The sequence below is a fragment of the Etheostoma spectabile genome, chromosome 4 (genome assembly GCF_008692095.1).
Source record: "Etheostoma spectabile isolate EspeVRDwgs_2016 chromosome 4, UIUC_Espe_1.0, whole genome shotgun sequence".
Classification (NCBI taxonomy): domain Eukaryota; kingdom Metazoa; phylum Chordata; class Actinopteri; order Perciformes; family Percidae; genus Etheostoma; species Etheostoma spectabile.
In genome coordinates, this window is record NC_045736.1 from 13329060 (window position 1) to 13352304 (window position 23245).

At 42.0% G+C, this 23245-nt stretch overlaps 1 protein-coding gene across 1 annotated transcript in view; it reads right to left on the minus strand.

Moving 5' to 3' along the window:
- klhdc8a (kelch domain containing 8A) overlaps nucleotides 1–20331 on the minus strand; it is a 35698-nt gene extending 15367 nt beyond the window's left edge. The window contains exons 1-4 of the mRNA XM_032514210.1: nucleotides 20007–20331; nucleotides 18100–18161; nucleotides 4036–4477; nucleotides 2735–2945 (exon numbers count right to left, since the gene is read on the minus strand). Coding sequence (XP_032370101.1) covers nucleotides 2735–2945; nucleotides 4036–4200 — 376 coding nt within the window. The 5' untranslated portion in view covers nucleotides 4201–4477; nucleotides 18100–18161; nucleotides 20007–20331. The remainder of the gene's footprint in view (nucleotides 1–2734; nucleotides 2946–4035; nucleotides 4478–18099; nucleotides 18162–20006) is intronic.
- Between the last annotated feature and the right edge of the window lie 2914 nt (nucleotides 20332–23245).

The window sequence follows — 23245 nt, forward strand, 5'->3', positions numbered from 1 at the left end:
TAAGGATGCCTCCTGGGCGCCTCCCTAGGGAGGTGGTCCAGACACGTCCGGCTGGGAGGAGGGATTATATCTCCAATATGAGTCCCCTGCCGGAGCAGCTGCCCGCACGATAAGTGGACGAAGATGGATGGATGGATTCTTAAAACCAATTATTTAACATAGAATCAATATTTTTTATTTTTTTACCAATGATTCACCTGAATATTTACTGTTCATTTGGTACTGCTGATGGCGAGTACATCAAATCCGTTTTTAGCAAGACAGAGGGAAAGCAGAAAATGCAGAAAATCCATGTTATGTACTTCTATACAAATGTAACAAATGTCAGACTGACTAATTGACATGTGATCTTTTTTTCATAAATTAGTTTTTAGAAATGTCTCATGATATATTGCATCTAGACGTGTCTTATTCAACTTTTGCTCTTGTTAAAGAAGGAAAAGAAAATCGCAATACTTCTAGAATCCCAATAAATGAAAAAATGAAACTCGCAAGACAAATCCAATCGGCACCTACGTATCTTGACAGAATTAAATCGGGGCAAAAGCATATCACATATCAAATGCATGGATTTTATGGATTTCAGTTTAGTATGTTAAATATCTGGAGACCACAACGTTCCCATAACTGCTGCGAAAATGAGTGGAACAATAACAGGCTGCTCAACACTAATCCGCTTGTGTTGACCAATCCCAGCAGATGGAAACACCTCCCTGGCGCCTAATTTTATGAAGTGCTAAAAAAAAATCTACAAAGCCAAAGAGTTGGGTGAGAAGTTTGTGACGAAGCATGAGACTGTGACAGACGTGGGAAGGACAAGGAGTTCAGCAGCAGAATAATAAAATACTAAAATGCAGTCCACGGCTGGCACTTTGGCACCACACCTCTAGCATAAGAATGGAAGTGGGTGAGAGTGTTGACACGATGGAAAATACAGCCGCGCGAGAAAAAACAGAGAGCTGCAGGGAAACAGCCTGCGTTTCCTTTTTTCTTTAGTAATTATTTAAGTGTATCTATATAAATTACACATTTTCACTTCTAACCTCAATGCATCTACGTTACATAACTAAAAAAAATGGGAAAAAAAGTTTCCAAATACTTTATATTCATATTGGGGAATAGAAAAGATCATTACCTGAAGTTCTTTGTCTGGTATCTGGAAAATAATAATTCTACAAATAAAAATGGCATCATTAGTCAAATCAGTGACTGATTATCCTTTCAAAAATTACATATTTGTCTAGATTTGGCCCTATTGATCATTTTGTCAGACTATTTGTCTCCTTTTAAGCTGCTGGGGATGAGCAGCCAGCGCAGGGCTGGGGATTAACGATTGGTCGGGGAGATGGAGAGAACCGCCTGTACGCCGCCAATAAGCCGGTGTGTGTACAGAATTTGTCTGTGTTCCACGGACACTGATAGATGCACGCTGCACGCTGGACTGAGTCCACACTCATCCAAGGCTGAAGAGACGGTCTCTGAAAAGATTGTTTGTTTCTAGAGGCTGCTGGACAGGCCTCCCATTGAAATACTTTACTTCAGAATTTGTAATCAACACACGAAAATAACGACATTTACGAGACCTGTTCACGATCTGCCATGAGACTGGGCTGGAATGAAGGTAAGAGTCAGAGGCCAAGAACTGCTCCGTTGGTAAAATTGGAAAATATTCTTAGGACCTCTTGGTTACAATTGAAGTGTGTTCAACTGTTTGAATTATGCTGCGTTCAAATTTATCGGACGTTCACTATCGAGTGCAGTTAAACTGATCATCTCTACACATGGGTGCTTCTTGATAAAAAACATATTTAACATTAAACTAAACAGTAACTTTTAGCAATAAACATCTAGTTCAACAAATAGTCAAGTCCTCCTAGTTGTAATGGCAACAAGTTGAATAATAAATAAAAAGTGAGTAAAAGTGACTTTTATTTCAAATGTTGGAAAGCTTCCTCCCGAGCCACAGAACACTTTATACAAAAGTTTTCCCAGGCTGAGTAGTACTCATTGTGACGAGCGCTGTAAACTGAACCAATGAGTGGAGTGCCCCTTTAATTTAAGACTTAATCCTGTGGCATTTGAATAGCCGAGTTTTGAAGTTAGGAACAATCAGAGCTCAAAGGCAGTTGAAGGTGAAAAATAATTTCTAGTACAAGACCTAAAAGTGTTTTTTGTTACCTTAATGCACAATAAAATACATGTAGATGACTGTCACACAGAAAAAAGCTGTGTCCTAATTCAACATTAAAAACTATTTCTAACTGGGTTTTTTAGCTCCCGCCTTTATACGGGAAATATTACAAAAAAATGTATTTTTAAAGATGGTGGGGCGACAAAAACGGCTTTATTTTTTTGGTGTGCACAATGATACCGAATTTTTAAAGCATTTTTAAATTTTCAAAAATAGAATCTTTAAAAAAAAAAACTTTTAACGGGGAATGGCCGGGGTTTTTATTCATACAGTCGCTTTGAATTTCCGGGAAACCAAACCCACGTGACCGTTACCTGCTTTGGGGGGTTCCGGGCACTTTTATGGCCCCCCGGTTCCCCCCGTTTTTAGTGTGTCAGGGCATCAGTTCTCATTATTCCAGCTTTAAACACACCGCTGTACCACACCGTTGGGAAACTAGAAGCCTACATCTTAAAGTATTAGTGAGCAATTGAGTCACAACTCATAAACTCTGGGTTTGGGCTGTATTTCAAAGTGTTACTGCGTGTTATCACATGTCCATACCTTTGACAGTGATGGATAAGCCCATCAAGGCCTCCCGCAGAGCACTCCTCTTCCTCCACCTCCCTTCATCTGTGTTGTACATCTCCACCACCTTCAGGGGACTTTGGTCCTCTCCCACGCCTCCCACCACCAGGATTTGTTTTCCCAGCACTGCCACAGCTGCCCCAGCACGAGGGGTGGGCATGGGTGCCAAGCTCATCCAGCGGTCCCCCTGCAAACAGGGACCAGCAGCATTCAGGCGGTGCAATTTTCCAACGTGTCAGAGGTTGTACTTTTCCTAAGTTATGGTTTTTATCTTGTATTTAGGGTACCTCTTCAGTGCAGGGATTTGCTTTACGTATGTAGATCTAGTTTTTTCCAATTAAATCAACTGATCTACGACAAGAATAGGGTTGGGTATCGTTTTTAACGTAATGACAATAACTTGTTTCACCAGTAAAATGCTAAGCGACAAAAACAACCAAGGGAAGCCATGGGAAACAGGTATTTCATAATAACTTTGAATGCACTCTGATGCTTAGGCTACCAGATTCAAGTGAACGCACCGTCTGTGTTTTTCCGACAACAGCAACAGCAGACTACTTCCCGGTGTCGGAATCCTCCACAGGGAAACACAGGAACCCTTTACACTGTCTGTCACGTCTGTTTCGGAGCATCAGAGTGGAGGGCGGGCCTTTGGGTGGTACCGAAATGAGGCACTGAAATCTGCGTTGCTATTCGGTCCGGTACATACCGGTTGTTTAGGAACCATTGCCGTATTAGCACCGGGTTTCAGCAACCAGCCCTAATCTCATCTCTACTACACACACACGTATCCATCAGAAGACACAGATGGGACGAAGGAACAATGCAACATAATAACGTTGCCACAACCCGGAGCAGGAAAATCACCTGCTGCTGTCATTAGAGCTCATTTTAGCTCTATTTGAGCCGGTAGATATTGGTTATTTAGGCACCGGTGATGTATTAGCACCGGGTTTCGGAACATACCCTAGACAGGAACATTATATTTTGTGTATATATTCCAGCGTTATTTCCCCCTTTTTATTTAGTGCATTAAAGAAATGTAACATTTGATGTGTTACATTTTGAGCGTTCGTATGATTGTCCGTTTTTTGTTAATTAATTGAAAATAGAAATTGTTGCTTTCTATCTTGACATTTTAAAGTAGTATTTTACCAAAGGATTGTTGTTTTGACATCACTGTAGTAACAATACGTTGTCAGTCATGCACAGTCTATTCCTAGTCAGGGAAAAAATGACACATCAGACACAGTGTCTATGTTGCATTTGTTTGGTACCTCGGGGGAGTAGAGCTCCATGGCCGGGCAGGGCCTCCCTGCTGCGTCGCAGCCCCCTAGCATGTACATCTGCCCCCCCACCTCAGACAGAGTGTGGTAGACACGGCCGCTGGGGAGCCGCGCCAGGCTCTGCCAGTGAAACTCGTGGGCTGAAGGTACCGCCATGGCCTCGGCACCCCAGGGGAGACTCGGCGAGGCAGGGAGGGGTGAGGGAGGAGGCCAGAGTCAGGGATGTTTGGGGGGGGGGGGGGGGGATTAATCAGGATTAATCAGGGGAAGCTGAGAAGACGGAGGTGTGGAATAGCTGGAAGACTTGAGTCAGGCCCCCAGGGTGAGGGGGAGGTTCTCTATTTAAAAGGTGAAGGGGAAGTGAGCTGGAGGAGTGTCGGATCAGTTTAAGGACCGGCTGAACTCTCCTCGGTCCACCACCTAACGCAGGCTCCTGGAGAAGATATGAGGTGGAAATGGATTTAGCAGTTGAAAATACAGATCAGCGTGTTAAAAAGGTGAAGAAGCAGCGTATGAATTAAGAAGCAGCGTATGAATTAAGAAGCAGCGTATGCATTAAGAAGCAGCGTATGCATTAAGAAGCAGAGTATGCATTAAGAAGCAGAGTATGCATTAAGAAGCCCAGTATGCATTAAGAAGCCCAGTATGCATTAAGAAGCCCAGTATGCATTTAGAAGCCCAGTATGCATTTAGAAGCCCAGTATGCATTTAGAAGCCCAGTATGCATTAAGAAGCCTAGTATGCATTTAGAAGCAGAGTATGCATTAAGAAGCCCAGTATGCATTTAGAAGCCCAGTATGCATTTAGAAGCCCAGTATACATTTTCTGTCTTGACTTACAGTCCCCTAGAAGATGTTATCACTCAGTGACATCTTCAGTAAAGGGTACTTAAGTACAGTTTGTGGATAGTTGACTTAAATTGATTAATTTGGGGTTTTGGACTAGTTTTTAGACACAATACAAACAATTTGAATAAATCACATTGTACTCTCAGGATACATCAAATCGTGAAACAATGTGTGCCTATAGTAGGATGCCTGTAATTGGTGAACAAACACTCTGCAATGGATAGCGCTTTTCAAAGTCCTCAAAAACATATGAAGTATAACATTTCCACACAAACAATGATAGGAAGAAGGCAGAGAGGAGGGTATACTCGCGGGAAAATCATGACCCACAGGATTTAATTTCACTGTTGGTAACGTGATAGGGACAGAACAGAGCATAGAAATCAATGGGAGCGGGACGGAGCGGGAGATTAAATTAAAAAAGGAGGCTGCAATGCGGTGAGTGCTAGGCTGCTATTTTAAAAATCAGCAACAGAAGAGATAAGAGGTAAGCTACTAATCAGTCTCTCTCCAGACTCAACAAATACGTTGGAATCGCTGCACTAGGGAGTCTCTCGGGTTTTCGCAGGACAGGATAGTGTGTGTGTGGGGGGGGGGGAGTCACGTGATCTTGGGATGGGATGGGCACGACAACTGATTACTGTGTCACCCTCTAGTATGCACACAATACTGTAAACATGATTAAGCTGATTTGCAGCACATTTGATATTTTAACAATCTTTCTTTAATTACTAAATTCAGAGCTCAAATCATAGTAACTATCAGTGTGATGCATGTCATGCTATTTTAAGGGGAACACTCACTACTTGAACTATCAAGTTACTCAAACTCCAATACAAATCAGTAGCTCAGAGCAACTTTAGCTTACATTTCCAACATTTTGCGTTAAAAAACACCTAATTCCATGTAAAAATTCCCTTATGTCGCTGAAAGATAATTTTGTTTGGTCAGATTTGTATGTGTCTCATTCCAATAAATCACCAAGACGTGAAGTCACAAGGTGTCCTCTTCAAATTCAAAGGTCCCATGGCATGAAAATTTCACGTCATGAGGTTTTTTAACAGTAATATGTGTTCCCCCCGCCTGTCTATGGTCCCCCAGTGGCTAGAAATGGCGATAGATGTAAATAGAGCCCCGGGTATCCTGCTCTGCCTTTGAGAAAACGAAAGCTCAGATGTTCCAATCTGGAATCTTGCCCCTTATGAAGTCATAAGGAGCAAGATTACCTCCCCTTTCACTGCTTTGTCCGCCCAGAAAATTTGGCTTTCAAACAAGCAAAGTTGGTTAAGGTCTATATAAAAGAGACTTCAGATACAGTATTAGGGACCACTAAGGTCTATATAAAATAGACTTCAGATACAGTATTAGGGGACCACTAAGGTCTATATAAAAGAGACTTCAGATACAGTATTAGGGGACCACTAAGGTCTGTATAAAAGAGACTTCAGATCCAGTATTAGGGGACCACTAAGGTCTATATAAAATAGATTTCAGATACAGTATTAGGGGACCACTAAGGTCTCTATAAAAGAGACTTCAGATACAGTATTAGGGGACCACTAAGGTCTATATAAAAGAGACTTCAGATACAGTATTAGGGACCACTAAGGTCTATATAAAATAGACTTCAGATACAGTATTAGGGGACCACTAAGGTCTATATAAAAGAGACTTCAGATACAGTATTAGGGGACCACTAAGGTCTTTATAAAAGAGACTTCAGATACAGTATTAGGGGACCACTAAGGTCTATATAAAAGAGACTTCAGATACAGTATTAGGGACCACTAAGGTCTATATAAAATAGACTTCAGATACAGTATTAGGGGACCACTAAGGTCTATATAAAATAGACTTCAGATACAGTATTAGGGGACCACTAAGGTCTATATAAAAGAGACTTCAGATACAGTATTAGGGGATCACTAAGGTTTATATAAAGAGACTTCAGATACAGTATTAGGGGACCACTAAGGTCTATATAAAAGAGACTTCAGATACAGTATTAGGGGACCACTAAGGTTTATATAAAGAGACTTCAGATACAGTATTAGGGGACCACTAAGGTCTATATAAAAGAGACTTCAGATACAGTATTAGGGGACCACTAAGGTCTATATAAAGAGACTTCAGATACAGTATTAGGGGATTTCTAAGGTCTATATAAAGAGACTTCAGATACAGTATTAGGGGACCACTAAGCATCTAAAAGCAGAATGTCATGGGACCTTTATAGAAAAATGCTAATTGATCAGGGAACATATGGGATACATTGTAATGTTTAAGTCATGAAAAACTTTTGTAGTGTGTGATTACTTTACCCACCTCTCCCTCACTCTACATCACTTTGCCCCTGTGTAACTGAATCCAAACATCCTCCTCTTCCACGCTCTGCTCGGATGAGTAGCAGCTGTAGATTAGTGAAACCGAACTGACACGGCGTTTTGCATGATTAAGTTTCCTTCCTTGCCGTTGTGATGTTGGGCGCTGCTGTCGTTTTTTTTCCTGTGTCGTCCCTCAGGAGCTTTCTGTTTCCTGCGTGTAACCCACTTCTCCTGCCTACGTACGGTTTCCAGCGAGGAACGGGGGAGGAAGTCTGTCACTGACGTGGGAGGAAGCATCCAGAATAAACCCACGATGCACTGCAAGCCGAATTCTGAATGCATCACAGACTACATCACCTTAAATGCTCCCTGTATCACCGCCTTGTTATGCAGCATAACACCAGTCATTACTGCTAAAGTCAGGCGTGTTTTGAGGGGGGTCACAGGGAGATTTAAGTAAAAATGTTACTGCTACTGTTAAATTACCCAGCTCTGATTAAACAGTCTCCCTGCAGTTTATCCTATAAATCTCCACGTCTTTTTAACACCTGCCGCCCCCCCTTCCGGACCACCACCTGTTCCCCTCTCTCTGTCTCCATCCTCCGTTTTACTGCCACGCTTTATCTACCTGTCATCACTTTGATCATCTCACAGACGGAGGAATAAAGGACGGAGGGTGATTATAAAGAGGGGACTGTCCTTCAAAATAAAATCCCCCCCCCCACTTGAGTGTGCGCGGGTAGGCTGCCATAGCAACAGTAAGGCTTTTCCCAAGCGGTGCCTCTTTTGTTTTTCATTTTTTTTGTGCACATGATTGCCTATCGCTTGGCTTGCTGTTAATAACGGCTCATGAAAAAGGATGAAAAATAAATAAGAGCGTTTGTTTTCCTTTAGGCCGAGCGTGGCAGGAGTGCGCTTGCTAACGAGGCAGGATAGTTCTCCCCCGCCCCGGCTCAGAGTGCATTAATTGCAATCTGTAACCGATTTGGTTCGCCACGTCGTTTTTTTTTTTTTTTAATTAACTGCTTGAACAGCTTGAGATCAACAGTGAGCCCACCAGCATCATCTGAAGTCATTTACAATCAGCATGCCTCCAACTTGAAACTTTTAATTAGGTTGCATAGCTACTCTCCCTGAGCTCCCTCAGTGCAATGGCTGTCTCGAAATGTAAAGCCACAGAAAGCATCATTCATTAAATGAAGCATAATGAAGTGTTGTGTTAATTTCGTGTCATTTCTCGTCATTGGTTAGCGTCTCATCAACCTTCCATCCACGTTTGAATGACAATACATGTCATTGACTGTATGATAAACAGGCTGTAGTGTAGGAGGAACATCTGAACTCAGTATGTTGGTTGTTCTGCTCATGGACAGACACATCAATGTGTAAAAAGCTAACCTGAAGCCAAGGCACAAATCCAGCCATTAATAACATTTGATACAACAAATTGGATGAGATGACTAAACTGGATCCGGCTGCTCTGGTTGTGAGTTAATCCCTTATTAATCAGACCTGGAAGGAAGAATCTAGCATTACTCTTCCTCAGAAAAGACTCACATTAGGGAATCAGATATTAAATTTTCATAACGTTTTCAGATGTATCATGAATAACGTGTACCATATAAACGTTATTTAGTATGTAATTAAATGTAATGGAATGTGTTTGGAATCATGAATTAGAAGGTATTTTAATGCATTACTTTAAACCAATAAGCTTAGCTCTAGACACAGCGACAGTGGCTCAGCGAAACAGCCTCAGGAAGGAATTTGTGCTGGTGGAACATCTGCATCACTCAAAAAAAAACAAAAAAACATCACATACGATATTATATGAAGATAACTGTTCACAGTTACAGTGTATCGGCGTGTGCAATGCTACTGTACACAGCAAACCCACCGATCGGTCCCAAAACGTCCCAGCTAGCTATTTTCTTAAAAACTTGACATTTTCAGCGCGCAGCTCGCTAGTTTGACATTTGTTGTTTCCCGAAGCAAAGGGATTTTGAGAAGGGCAACACACAGAGAGCAGAAGCAGAGGGACATCTGGCACGTGGCAAGGCAATTCTCCTGGATATGTACTTCCGTTGATCCAGACTAGGTGGTGGCCAATCAGCTGATGACTGAGCATCTGATTGTGAAGCAGCTGATGCCAATCAGCTTATTGGAAGCTAAACTAACGCTATTAAGGTGCTTTCAGAAAGGGATGACTGTAATGATACTTACAAGACTGAGTTGAATATAAACTTATTTATTAATTTCCAGTGACAGCTTACACATTCCACAGCATATGTGAACACTACAGCCACCTAGTGGTTGGGATGCCATCCACTTATCACTACAATGACAACAACAGCCGTACAATTAAAACACATGAATATGAAATATTGACAATATATTGATGCTAATAGAGCCCGACCGATAAAGGATTTTTAAGGCCGATACTGATACAATTATTTGGTGATTAAAAAATCCGATCATCCGATATATCGGATGATATGTATTTAAAAAAAAAAAAAAAATCCAGAAATGCAAAACAAAACATAAACAGATTTCCCTAACAATAGTTAGATGTAGTTATTTATGAGTTTTCACTAAAATAATATAATTGTTTTAGTGTCACAACAGATCAGAGGAACGTCAAAATATATTAAAGTTTGGATAAATAAAATGTATAAAAATACAAACTTAAGATGAGAAACTTAAAGTCCTTTCAACAAAAACATTGTAGAACGCCTTCTGGTGGACAAACTATGCAACGCCAACACTCATAACAAGATTAACCATCCGTTTTTTTCTTTTTTTTAAATATTCATTTATCAGAATCATTTATTTGTCATTATAAATAATTCTGATGAATGAATATAAAAAAAATATATACATTATTTTTATTTTTTTTTAATCGGCCATTATAAACGCCGATACCAGTAGTTCAGGAAATGCCTAATATCGGCCGATAATATCGGCCCACCGATATATTGGTCGGGCTCTATTACATAATAGATATAACTATAAATACAAAGAGATGTGGGTCAGTCCATTTGAGACCTCCCTTGCATCACTCGCGACACGAAAGCCTGAACCTTGAGAACCAAAGGGCTGGTAGTTGTTGCCATGATCACAGCCCAAAACATGAGAGAAATCTGTGTAATCGTCACCGAGGTTGTCTGTCTCAGTGAAGGACTCCTGCACTCGTAGACTGAGAGGACACATTTCCATCTAGATGACAGCTTGTTCGTTGTGTTGGAAAAATCACACCACCAGTTAGCGTACATAACGTACAGTACATACAGTACACCCATCTAGGTCGTTACCATAGCAACCAAGGCAGCTAGTTGCAAGAGGCCTGAAAAGCCAAACACATGAATTACAAGCTGGAAAGGCAGTCCTAAATATAGGAATGGTTAAACGGTCTGAACACAGTGGCTGTCTGTAATTAGCTCAAACGAGGAAGCACAATCACTGGTGAACAAATTCATTATTTTTATTACTAATAATAATAATACATAAGACTTAAAGCACTTCTCTAAGTCCTCAATGATGCTTTACATTCAAATAAAACAAAAGAAGCAGTGATCAACTCATTTTTGCAATTAAATACCCTGTTGATTTTGGCATGGGCCCGAGACTACAAATATGCAGCAAAAAGCTGTGTAACAGGACTAAGGGGTATAGTAAGAGATTATATTGAGTTATATTGTGGGAAATATAGGATTCCTTCCCTCTGCTGATTCAATATTGACCTTTTTTTTTGTAATCCATCCCTTGTGGGTCCCTTGTGGGTAAGTAAAAGATGAAAACACCAAACTATCCCTGTAAATGTTGACTAAAGTACAAAATATTTGTCAAAGAGAAAGAAGAAAAACTCAACATACAGCAAAACGGTCCGTGAGTGCACTATGGCAACAAAATCCCCCCAAAACTGCTGTTTGTACTCTTGTTTAGCGATAAGAGGTGGTCTGACTATCTCATGCCAAAACAAGTGCCAAAATTGCACTGCTCCTCCTGAGCCTGATGTGCATTAACACGCTTATTTCAGCTTGTTTTACAGGACGATCTGCAAGTGAAAAATCCTGGAAATGGGCAAGAAACTGTATATGTGCACATCATGGTTTCAACAATACACTGAGGTTTGAAATTATGGATGGTGATAACCATAATCCCGATTGCTTTGACGACCTAATTGTAGCTTTTGATACCTCACCAGTCTTTAATCTGCTGCAGAACCGAAACATTACGTCTTGTGCAGAACAGGCGCTCAGGTTGGCGTAGCTACGGTGTGTTCTGAGGCACATTTTGCACCAACTGGAGGAGGCAGTCAGTCCGACTGCCTTATCTACGATGGTCGGCCGTTAGGTTGGTGTGTCAGAGCCTTTACTTACAGGGTTGGCTGTGATATTGGAAAATCTTGTATGACCACCAGTTATTTTTGTGCAGTTACCTATTTTCATTATTTAGAGGTCAGATAAAAAACACCTGGGGTGGTTTTTCCCGGTGTACAACTGACCATCTCTGTACTCGCTCTCTCTCCTTCTGTGGGTGCAGGCAAGGGATCATTTATTGACGTTTTTGTGTGTGTGTGTGTGTGTGTGTGTGTGTGTGTGTGTGTGTGTGTGTGTGTGTGTGTGTGTGTGTGTGTGTGCGTGCGTGCGTATTAAAAAATGCTGAGGACGGTACCTAAGCTTTATCAGACAAACAGCTTTTTACATTGGCCCGGTTTAACCTTGCTGAATTCATCCCCCAGAGCTCCAACAGCAGTTCTACCTCCCTGAGTCTGATACAATCAGTACTGTTTGGCACAAGCGCGCTGCAAATACACACACCACAACCAAATACACAGAGACGCTGCAAAAACACAGAACACAACCCTTACATTCCATTACATGTCAGAGGTCGCACGCCTCTAGAGCAACTAGGGGTTAAGTATCTTGCTCAGGGACACATTGGTTGATGTATCACAGAGGGAATTGAACCCAGGCAGGTGTCAAAGAAACAATGCAAAAAGAAAAGCACACAAACCCTGAAAACAAATGCAACAATAAAAACGCTGCATCCAGTTTACACAATGGAAGTTCTCCAGGTCTCTAGGGGGAGCGCTAAGTGGAACAGCTTGATTTTTTATCCCAGTGAGAGACCGAGAAACCCAGAGCAAGAGAGAGACAGAGAGAGAGAGAGAGAGACAGAGAGAGAGAGAGAGAGAGACAGAGAGAGAGAGAGCTAGACGTTTGACGTTTCTCTCGTTTGGTGGGTGTGTCTCTAGTTTATTGGCTCAGGTCCCAGGTGATACTCAATCAGCAGAGGTGTGTCTGTAAACTAAAAAGTAATTAAAAAGCAGAGGGCTCTCACCCCGTGGGGTCAAAATCAAGCTGTCCCACTTAGCGTTCCCCCCCAGTGGCCTGGAGATCTTCCGTTGTGTAATCTGGATGCTTGTTTTCGGAGTTTGTCTGCTTTTCTTTTTGCATTGTTTCTATATTTGCAGCACCTTTATGTATTTGCTTGTGTTGTGTATATTTGCAGTTGTTGGCTGAATGCTGTCCATGTGCTGTCAAATTAATGAAGATCAGAATCAGAATCAGAAATACTTTATTGATCCCCGAAGGGAAACTCTGTGTCACAATTGATGTAGAAGATGTAACCTTCCTGTTGTCCTCGGGTCAAATTCGACCCCTTTTAACAATGTCTATATCAGAAATATGGCACTTTTTAACCAAGTTATCACAAAAAAGGATGGATTCCATATTCACTGAATTTCGGGTGTAATTGAAATGGTTTCAAATCTGCATCCTGAGCAAACTCATCCACTCAGCATATGCTCCTCTGATCTTAACTAATAGTCAAAATAATTCCTAATTTCTGCTTTATTAACTTTATCAACATGTCAGTTCTGTAAGCTCATTATCCTGATATCAAACATCTGGAAATATTCAAACGGTAAGTGAGCCAGTGTAATAAGATATAAATTGGAAATAGATGTAGTCATTTAGGTTTTTATTTCCCTATGAAGAATTTCTTATAAAATGCATTTTGTAGACCTGTTGTAGATGTTAAGTTCCCTATGGTTAAAATTAAAATAATGAAAATATGCCTCATTGTGTGTGAATATAAGTGAATAAATATATTTGTTCCGTTTGATATGTAAAACATTGGGCGACAGGGTGCACGGAGGGGGGGTGTTGTTCTGACAGACCTGCCCCCACTGCTAAAAAAAACTCTGTAGCAGACGAAAGATCAGCAGCGAGAGCTACCATGGATGAACAGACAAAGAAACCTGAAGAAGCTCAAACTTTTCTGAAGAAAATGTTTGTACTCCCTACACAGTTTCGTTGACAGGTGAGGTCTGGAAAGTGAGCAGAAACACAAGGCTACGGCAGGAAGGAAGTTGATGTCAAAGTAAAGGAGAACTTTTGGACAAGATATCCAGGACAGCAGGCCTCATTTTCTCTGCTTTGCCTAAGACCGACACAGTACACTGTACATGATATTTACAAGGCCTCTTAGCTGTAATCCCCCAAGATCCAAGAGCTCTTCTTCACCATGTGAACATACATTAGTCTGGCTATCATCACACCAAGCTTGGTCAGTAGATTTGAGATTGAGCATTGGTCTGGGGAAGTCTGCTCTGTATTTTCTCTGCACAAGAGGCATGACCAACAGGCATAGTTGAAATGACTCTGTGCGCAACTGGACAGTCCTTCAACCAATCAGACCAACAATCCGGGGGACGTAGAAGCGACAGCGACATCAACAGGTTTGGTGCGCTTCGGTGGCCGAATGTAAACAAGAAGGCTGCTCGGTCGCTTCTCTATCGTCATCGTGTTAAACCTGCCAATAGCGCGCCAGATAGATAAGCCAGTATGTGATTGGATCCCGCGAAAACATGCAGGTTTCCAGACCGAGCTGCAGTGTGAAATCAAATCGCCGGCAGAGTGGGTTTGCCCAGACTAAACATATAACACATTCCAGCCAGAAGACATTCAGCCTCTCTGGCTGACAGATCCACAGCTCAGCTGCTCTCGGCCAACTGAATCACCACCTGCCGCTAGTCAGCTCCAAGATTAGGTGGAGCTGTGTGGGTTACCTGACTTCAATTGATCTCATGGCTCAGAATGGATTAGGGGAATATGCTGCTTTAACAGAACGGGCAGGAAGCGGAAGGTTTGAGGGCTGCAAAAACTCGCCCAACCAAGAAGACTGTCCTCAGAGCCTGAGCTGACCTCTGGATCAATAGGCCAGAGAGAGAGAGACAGCATCCTTCATTCTCCAGAAAGCACATGGAGCCAATGGCTGTTCTCTCTGCTAATCTCTTCTAGGGTTGGGTATTGTTGCTTTTGTTTTTTTATACCAGTGCTAAAGCGGTACTTTTGAAACGGTGCCCGTGCCTAAACATTGGCCTGAACCAATTTTGAAAAATAAAAAGAGAGCAGAAAACAGACAGTTGGCAACAGTAAAGAACGGCTTGTTGTTGCTGAGGCCATATGGTCAAAATGAAATGATTTCTTAATGATGTAATGACACTAATTTATAACAATAACTTGTTCCACCAGTAAATTCCTGTTAAACAACAATGTTTAACTACCAGTGTGCTACCAGTTTCAGCATTTTGTGTTGTTTTTCTGACAACGGCAGCTTCAGACTGGCAACTTCAGACTGTCTCGGTGAAGGAATCCTCTACAGTGAAATACAGTCACACTTTTAACGTTTAACGTTAGCTGTAAGCATTTTAACCCAGTTTAATCCAGCTACTAGCTAACAGCAGGCTAGTGTTACCTGCTGTCAAGTGTAACGTTAACTAGCGTCACATGCAGCGATGCCTCTGTTTCGGAGCATCAGAAAGCAGAGCAGGCATTTCATTGGCACCGAAATGTGCTTTTCTATATATCGGTCGTTTAGGAGCCGATGCCATATTAGCACCGGGTTTCAGTTCCCAACCCTAATCTCATCTCTACTACGCACACATAAACACACCATGTACTATCTGCAATAGATCACCATCACAAGACAAATATGGCAAGAAGGAACAATGCAACATAATAACGTTATGCCACAACCAGCAGGAAAACGACCTGCTGCTGTCATTGGAGCTCACTCTGCTGCTGCCGCTGGCCACTTCACTCTGAGTGCTTTCATTTACATATTTTACACAAGATTGAAATGGCAAAACGCCCCAGACCAGCTGTTCCTCTGTCCATATTGGTACTGATGAACTGAATTAGCAGACTTAATCTGGTCCTTTAATGAGAGGGTTGAGACTAAATAGGTTGTGGCTGATATTTAGGTGAGGCTCTTGTGAAGCAAGCTGTTGGCGTTTCTCTTATCTGCCTTTGCAGTAAAAGCCCCCCCCCCCCCCACACACCGCTTGGTGTGTTACTGTGTGTCTTGTATTGTCTTGTTTGTGTGTACTGAATGTGCAGGTGTCTGTGTTCAGGTGCTATAAAAGTGAGCACATTGTCACCGTAGCAACTCAAGTGTGCTATCATGTTAAAGAGGAAAGAGTAGAGTCCCATTTTCCGTCTCCTTCTCTGGTTTTCCTACATGAAACTACTCACAACTAGGACTGGGGATTATCCTCAGTAACTTCCTCTTGATTTCTTAAAGAGACATTGCTGTTGAGTTTTTCAAATATATTTTTTGCCGCTTTAAGCACCACAGGCCGAGTGCCATTTAGATCCCTCATGTTGGAGAGAAGGCAGAAATCTCTACGGCCGATATCTCCAACACTGAACTCACACCAACACAATCTAGATTGATAAATAGCACTACAGGTAAAAGGAAAAACATATATTTGAATTTGGGGTGAACTCTCCCTTTTACGGTCAATGTTACACCACTTTTTGAAAAAACAATATACAGCATATAGTACAACACTCTTGCACTTTGATGCCCAAACAAATCTGGCAGCAGTTGAGAAGCTAATCAGAAGAGGTGGCTGCATTTTGCATGTTGCGGCGCCAAGGCGCCATGGCGACAAGACGGAAATAGATACAGACGCTTAGGAAAAAGCAAACATTAGCAGAGCTGAGAAAACAAAGCTTGATGTATGCATGGACATGGACGAGCCTGCACCAAAGAACATGCTTGGTTACATAAGGACAGTTCCCACTGTACTGTGTTGTCTCCCTAAAGCACAGCCCCCTCCCTGGCTCAACCACTCGGATATTAAGGGCATAGTGGTTCTGCTCCCTTCCACTGACTGCTGTGTAGGAGTCAAATTAGAGTGAGCTGATCCAGTATGGCATCGCTGGGAAGACTTGAGTGGAGAAAAGTGCAAAGAAGGAAAACGCGTAAGGAAAGGAAAGATGCAAAGGGGGAGGGGGGTAACGGTGGTGAGAGGGAGAAGTGGGCTAAGTTAATGGATGGAGGATATTACATGGAGGACATAATGAGAGGGAGGGACGGGTTAATGAGGGGGGCGATAAAGACATGGTAGCAAAGCCAACGGGTTACATGGAGCATAAGCTCTATTACATGGGGGAGAGAGGGACATTATAATCCCTGTGGTCTTAAAAGTAATTACTGCGCGATAGAGAAAGAGAATGGTAAGACCTATCTACTGTCAGCAGATTTGGAATGAACTCCCTAACGGTTCATTCACTGCACCATGATTTTATGTGTGTGTGTGTGTTTGCTGTACTCTTTTTAAACTTTGAATGGTTGACTTTCAGTGCAAGAGCATTTGTCTATAGTGAGAGCTTTTTTTCCTTTACGTTTACGAATACGTACAAAGAGTGTGTTTACCTCCTCTGTGTGACAGCAGGAGGCCTGGACAGTGTATTCTGCATGCAGGCTTGCTTTTACCTTCCTGTTCTACAGATATACAGCAACCAGGCTGCTCTCCTTCAGTCGGCTACAGTATTTTTACTCATTTGCATTGTTAAGTTGAGCAACAAGATGTTAATAAATACCAGCAGTATGTGTCCCTGTAGATCACTAGCTCCAATACGGCATGCTAACATTTTTAGCATGCAGTGAGTTGACAAAAAGCAAAAGCAGACCCCGAGGACTATCCAAAGTCGAAGACCTGAGAAAATTAATTTGTTGCTGTTTATATTTTTGGACCTGCTGTGCAACCATAAGTTCATGAGCCATGCAGTAATAGTTGCACACAGTCTTCCAACATCTAACTTTAGCTCAAACAGGGAAAGTAGCCCATGCTTGAAAAATATAGTACATTGTATTTTTTACCAATCTCTCGAGCAAAACTTCCTCACATAACAAGTTCAGGTTCAGGTTTATTGTCATAGGAACAACCATACATTGAAATTCATGTGCTACATATCCTAACTAGGGCTCTGGCTGTCAATTACTTTAGTAGTAGTAGTTGTAGCACTCTACCAATTATTCCATTGATTAAGAGCGTAATTGGATTAGACATGCTTTTGCTTTATTAATGAGTAAATATCCAAAAGAGAAAATAGGACAGGTCTCTTAAAAAGGAACAATATATTGGGTTCACCAATAAATAAATGTATGTTTTTACAGTTTTGTGCTAAAAAGAAATGGCGTAAAGTAAGTACCACCAGTTGTCAATCAAACTGTGACTTTGGAGCACCGCTGCCACTTCTATATTTGAAAAATGTCACTCATCTTGTCAGAGGGAGATGGCCTGTCCTTCCTACAGCACTGACTCTGACAGACGTATGTTATTTCTGTTTTTAACTTCCTCCTAACTTTGACAGGAAGGAGTGCCATTCTGTTTGTCTTGTGAGAAAAGAATGCAGGCGAAAGTCCCACTGAGGCCGGCATGGCTCCGCATCGATTTAACACAACGGTGCACACTTTGCCTAGCAACTGACTGAAATTATATTTACGAGTGTCTGGGGAAGGGAAGTAACCAATGCTTGCTGGGACAAAAAGAGATGAGGTAAAAATCAATGACACTACTGTACCTTCAGGTTTGGATCCCAGGCAGGAAACCCTCGCTGATTTCTCAACACTGCAATTCAGTTACCTGTGAGGTCAAGAAGATAACACTATGAACTCAACACCACAGAGCATTATCACACACTAACTAACTGCAGCTTTACAGGGGAGACCTTTTGCCGTCAGGGCTAACCCTTGACCTTACCCAGCAGGGAAACACGACACGGGAGCTCTCCATGGGTCTTGAGGAGCTGCGGTGTTTATTTATTCATGGGCACACTGAAACCTACACTGTACATTTACTACCACTTGACAACTTTACTGCTAATTTCCTCTCTGCTCCGAACGCCAACACCACTTAAAACCACGCCTTGACCAAGGTCATTTTTAACACGGTGGCACTGCCAGCATCGGAGCTTGCGTGTGGCATTTTAACAAGTTGTTTTCGTCATCTACTGTTATCCGCATATGTCGTGTCAGCCTGTTCTCACTCGCAACTCGTCCAGACCAGACCAGCGCACCCACGGGCGCAAAGACGGCCGTAGGTGCATTCACTGTTTAAACGACGTGGGCACTGGATGGTCTTAAAATAGCAGTGAGACTTTGGGACACGTCGGGATTTGCACCGCGATGCGCCGGGTAAAGATAGGGCCCTGAAACTTAGAGGACTTTGAAGACTGGGTCCTGGATCCTAAATGTGGATAACAATATATAAAGGTATAAATATTTGCTAAAATGTTAGCCATTATAATAGGCTGTGTGTCTGAATTAATCTGCCGTCCCCCCCCTTAGGGAGAAAGGAAGTCATTGAAATGTCATTCTTCCTCCTGCACTGTGACAGGACACTGTCCAAGACAGACTGAAGACAGACAAGTGTGGTAAATATTATTATTGAGTAAGTGACCTTTCAGATAAGGCCTGGATGGTCTTTATACTCCCTGTCATCATTGTCAAGAGCACTGTAACAATAGATCCATCATCATCAATCATAGTTTCATGGCCTGGCAAAGAAGTTTAAAAACCTTTTTTCAAAAATGATAAATGATGTAAACAATGCAATAACATTCAAACAGAGACTTTGATTGAGTAGCCAGTTTATGGGGTAGACATAGCAGAAAACAAAAAACATTACAACCATCATGCATTTTTGCAGGACTGTTGTATCAGACTGTATTAGAGGTATGTGTACTAAAAAACTGACAAAGTGTATATTATACTCAATTTCCCATTGCCCTATGTTATCACCCCGTTTTTCTTGTGTCTGAGTCACTTACTGGCACTTTGTGGTATTATGTGGTATCATGTCTCTAATATTCCTGCAGTAAGACTATGTCTATTTTTAATTAACATGGAATCCTGGTCTTCCCAATGGGAAGAACCATTCAGACAACTGCATGTTGTTGTTTCTCTTAACATTTGTAATGGAGGCTATTAAGGCTTTAAAGGCTCATTATCACAGTGTCACACGCAAAAACAATTAAAGATGCAGAATTCAACCTTTCATATTAATATAACCCTACTTAAGTGGCTGGCCTTATATGTATGTTTACGTAGGCTAGCTAATGTAGGCTACTGTGCTGTAGGCTACCTTCATTAAAACCGCAGCTAGCAATAGCCAATGGCAAAATAAAGTGTCCCTTTCTTTTAGAATAGTCTTAATATTAGCTTCCAATAGCCGTATAGCACCACTAGCTTTACTACGTTTGTCTCATCAACTATCAGAAGTTTACGGTAGAAAACGGCAGGGTAACTTTCACGAGATTTCCGGAGCACTGTGTAGCCAAATGTAACGAGTAACGAAATACCGCTAGCTAAAGTACTAGCATTACTTTTCAACTGAGGCAGTATAGTCATGTCAAACCGCTCAGGTGGCTCGCCTCTCAGGAAGACCGACGACATTTCCATGTCTGTACCTCTCTTTTGAGCTACTCACTTCTCCCGGTTTCCTTCGCCGCTCTCTCGGTGTGTGCCGCTTCTCCTGTCCCCTCCAGTCCTGCTTCTGGAGGAGAGATGGAGAGAGGATTCGGATCCAAGCGGAGGAAGATGGGAGCCGAGGCGCGCCGCTTTTTAGCTCGTGCCGCACCGGGAGCGCACAGCCGAGGCGCGGGCTGTAAACACGACAGATCTCCGCTCACCGAGCCTCACATATCGCCATTATGTGGGTCAAGGATGAAGTATTCATCTACAGCTTTCATCTCACAAGTTAACATGCATTCCTGCAATGGTGCAAGCCGGAGAAAGAGGGAGACAGCTTGTGGGTTTTTGGTAATTTGGTAAAGGGGAGCTCAATGACACTAGTCCATGTATTTGTAATGAGAGCGATGTGTTAGTGGGCGTTTATTGGTCTTTCAGGTTATATTTCATAGATTAAATAAATAAAATAGGCTAATTAATCCAGCCTAATTATTAAAAGTACCTATGAATGCCTTGTTTTTTCGTCTGAATAACTTTAGTTCAACACACAGCTGCCCAGCATGCACATTATTTTGCAGCCCGAGACCAGACATCAAACAGGTTCACACTGGTACATAGACAGTATTGATATTTTTTATCAGGATTTAATATTTTATTCAATTATTTTTTTGTTTAAATCAACTTTATTCAACTACACGCATCTACATCTTGAACAGCATAGTCTGTCTACAGACCTTTCACAGCAATTTGACATGTTAAAGCAGAAAAGGCACAGGTGGTGGTTTTTTAACATTAATCTTAGGTGGTAGGATTCGGTGTTGTTGCTGGCTCACTGCAAAGCCTTCCTGGGACATGTATGGAACAGAGGCGTTAAGTGGGTAAGTTATTAGTTTCACCTGTGCTTTCTTCTGATATGGCAAGTCAAAAATGGCAGCTTTGTAGAGGCCAATTATTGCCGTTACAAGCACACTTGTGTCACTGTAACACTTGTTCTGGCTTTACTGATATCCACCCTAAAATATAATATGTAACAGAAAAAAAGGTTACTCATGTTTTTGTATGATTTGGACACATCTGTGTAAGTGTCGAACACTTCTTTTCCGGCATTCTGCTGAATTTTTCTTCCCCAATTTATGGGGAAAAGGTTAGCCTACTCATTTGTTCCTGTTTCCTGTAATTAAAAATACATATGTTCTTAGTAATTGACATCTTAGTAAATCAGCTTGTTGCAGCCCTTCCACGTCAATAAGGCAATAACTAAACAGAGTAAAATAGTAACACAGGATAAACAAAGGTCACTATAGCCTATCTTGGCAGAGTAGCTGCTGTCTCTGCAGCCTCTGAACTCTGTTGTCATAGTTTGAAGCAGTTAAGCTATAACTTTAAGGCAAGCATTTAAATGTATTCAAATAATACATTCATAAGACACTGTGGTTCCCTGTGCCCTTTAGATTGTTCAGTATCTAAATCAGGTTTTAGCTTAAACCTGACGAAGATTAATCAACGGCCTAAAAAGGCATGAAGTTAAAGGACAATTCTGGTGCAAAATGAATCTAGGGGTAAATAACATGTGTGTCAAGTCGATCGTTCTCTGGGATCTGTTTTCATGCTAATTAAATGTGTCTCTAGCTTGAACCAAGCTACCGCTAACCGGTGAATAGCTGCTAACGTTAGCATTCGGGGCATCTGGTAAATCGTTAGTCGAACCACAAACGCAGCGTTTGTCGTGACTGTTTTCCAAGATGGCACCCGCATGTAAACATGGCCGCTCTTTATAATCTATCTTTTTATTAAACTGTCTGTACACTTCTAAAGTTCTCAATGGTTTGGTTTACATGTAGCCCCTCATTATGCTACCGTTAATGTGTGGTGCTATTTTAAGCCTTGTTAGTGGTATAGAAATAGCGATTTTACCAGATGCCCTGAAAGCTAACGTTAGCAGCTAAAATTCATCGGTTAGCGGTAGCTTGGTTCAAGCTAGCGACACATTCGACTAGCGTGAAAACATATGTTAGTTACTCCTAGGTTCGTTTTGCACCGGAATTGTCCTTTAAGGTTTTAGTTTGGCTAAGAGTCTCCAATTTCTCAACTTCACCATTCCTGTAGCAACTCTCTGCCTTATAAGGCAGTAATGGCCCCAATCATCCCGACACACATCACTCCAAATCCAGAATCTACACCGTGTCAACAAGGCTGTGTGATTTAGTCTGATAGACAGTCCAGCTTTTGTGTTACTGTCATTGCCTCGGGAAAATCAAGCCCTCCTTATTTTCTCTGCCTGGGTCATTTCTTTGCTTCCCATCTGGACTTCTATATCCTCTGCCCCCCCCCCCCCCCCCCTGTTTTTTAAAAACCAGACAGAGGGACTTTGACCCAGAAATCCTGCTCTGGAGAAGAGTACCAACTCGCTGTCAGCACTGCTGTCCGCCCTCCTGGGACCTAGCCTGATTACAGCACCATCATTCTCTCTCTTTTAGTTCTGGACTCACACACTCACACACTCACACTCACACACTCCCACTCCCACACACACACACACACACACAGACTGTGGCAAGGCTCTCGATCATGCACATCTGTACTTAACAGCTCATCAAATATGCCTTTTCAACTGCATTGTTATTTTCTAAGAGCCTTGAATCTGTGGAGCCTCCTGTCACTGTATTTTCAGGGCTCTGTGAAGTCTCAGAGTCTGAAACAGAGATGACCGTGGAGAGATTGCTGCAGATGACAGCTGGCCAGTCACATAATTGGCTTGTCGACATGCCACTCTCTATCTCTGATGTTTCCATTGGAGCAGAACACTGGTCTGGGGGAAAAGGAATCCACTGCTACATCTATAATTCAGCTGAGACTCAAACTGTCTACAGCCAGCAGTTTTTATTCGGCAAAACTTACAGCTTATAGTGCTTGCCACAGGTATGAGGTTTGCCAGAAACTGTTTGTTTCATACCAGGTCAACAGAAGTGGTAGTTGGGTCAAGGTGTTTTTTTTTTTAAACCAATGCTAAATCTCACTTAGAGGAAATGCTCTATGGTCAACTTACAGGATGAGAACTCAATAATCAAAATGATCCCTCTGTCCGTGGCAGATCACTAGCTCCACTGTCATGTCAGCAAACACTACAGTGTGTTTGTTACATAAGAACTGTCTACACCAACATTTACATTTACTTCCATGTGCAGGTACTCCCTGTCACTGTATCAAACCTGTTCCAACGTTACGTTTGGCTGAATTGTTGTTCTTTTTGACTACCTA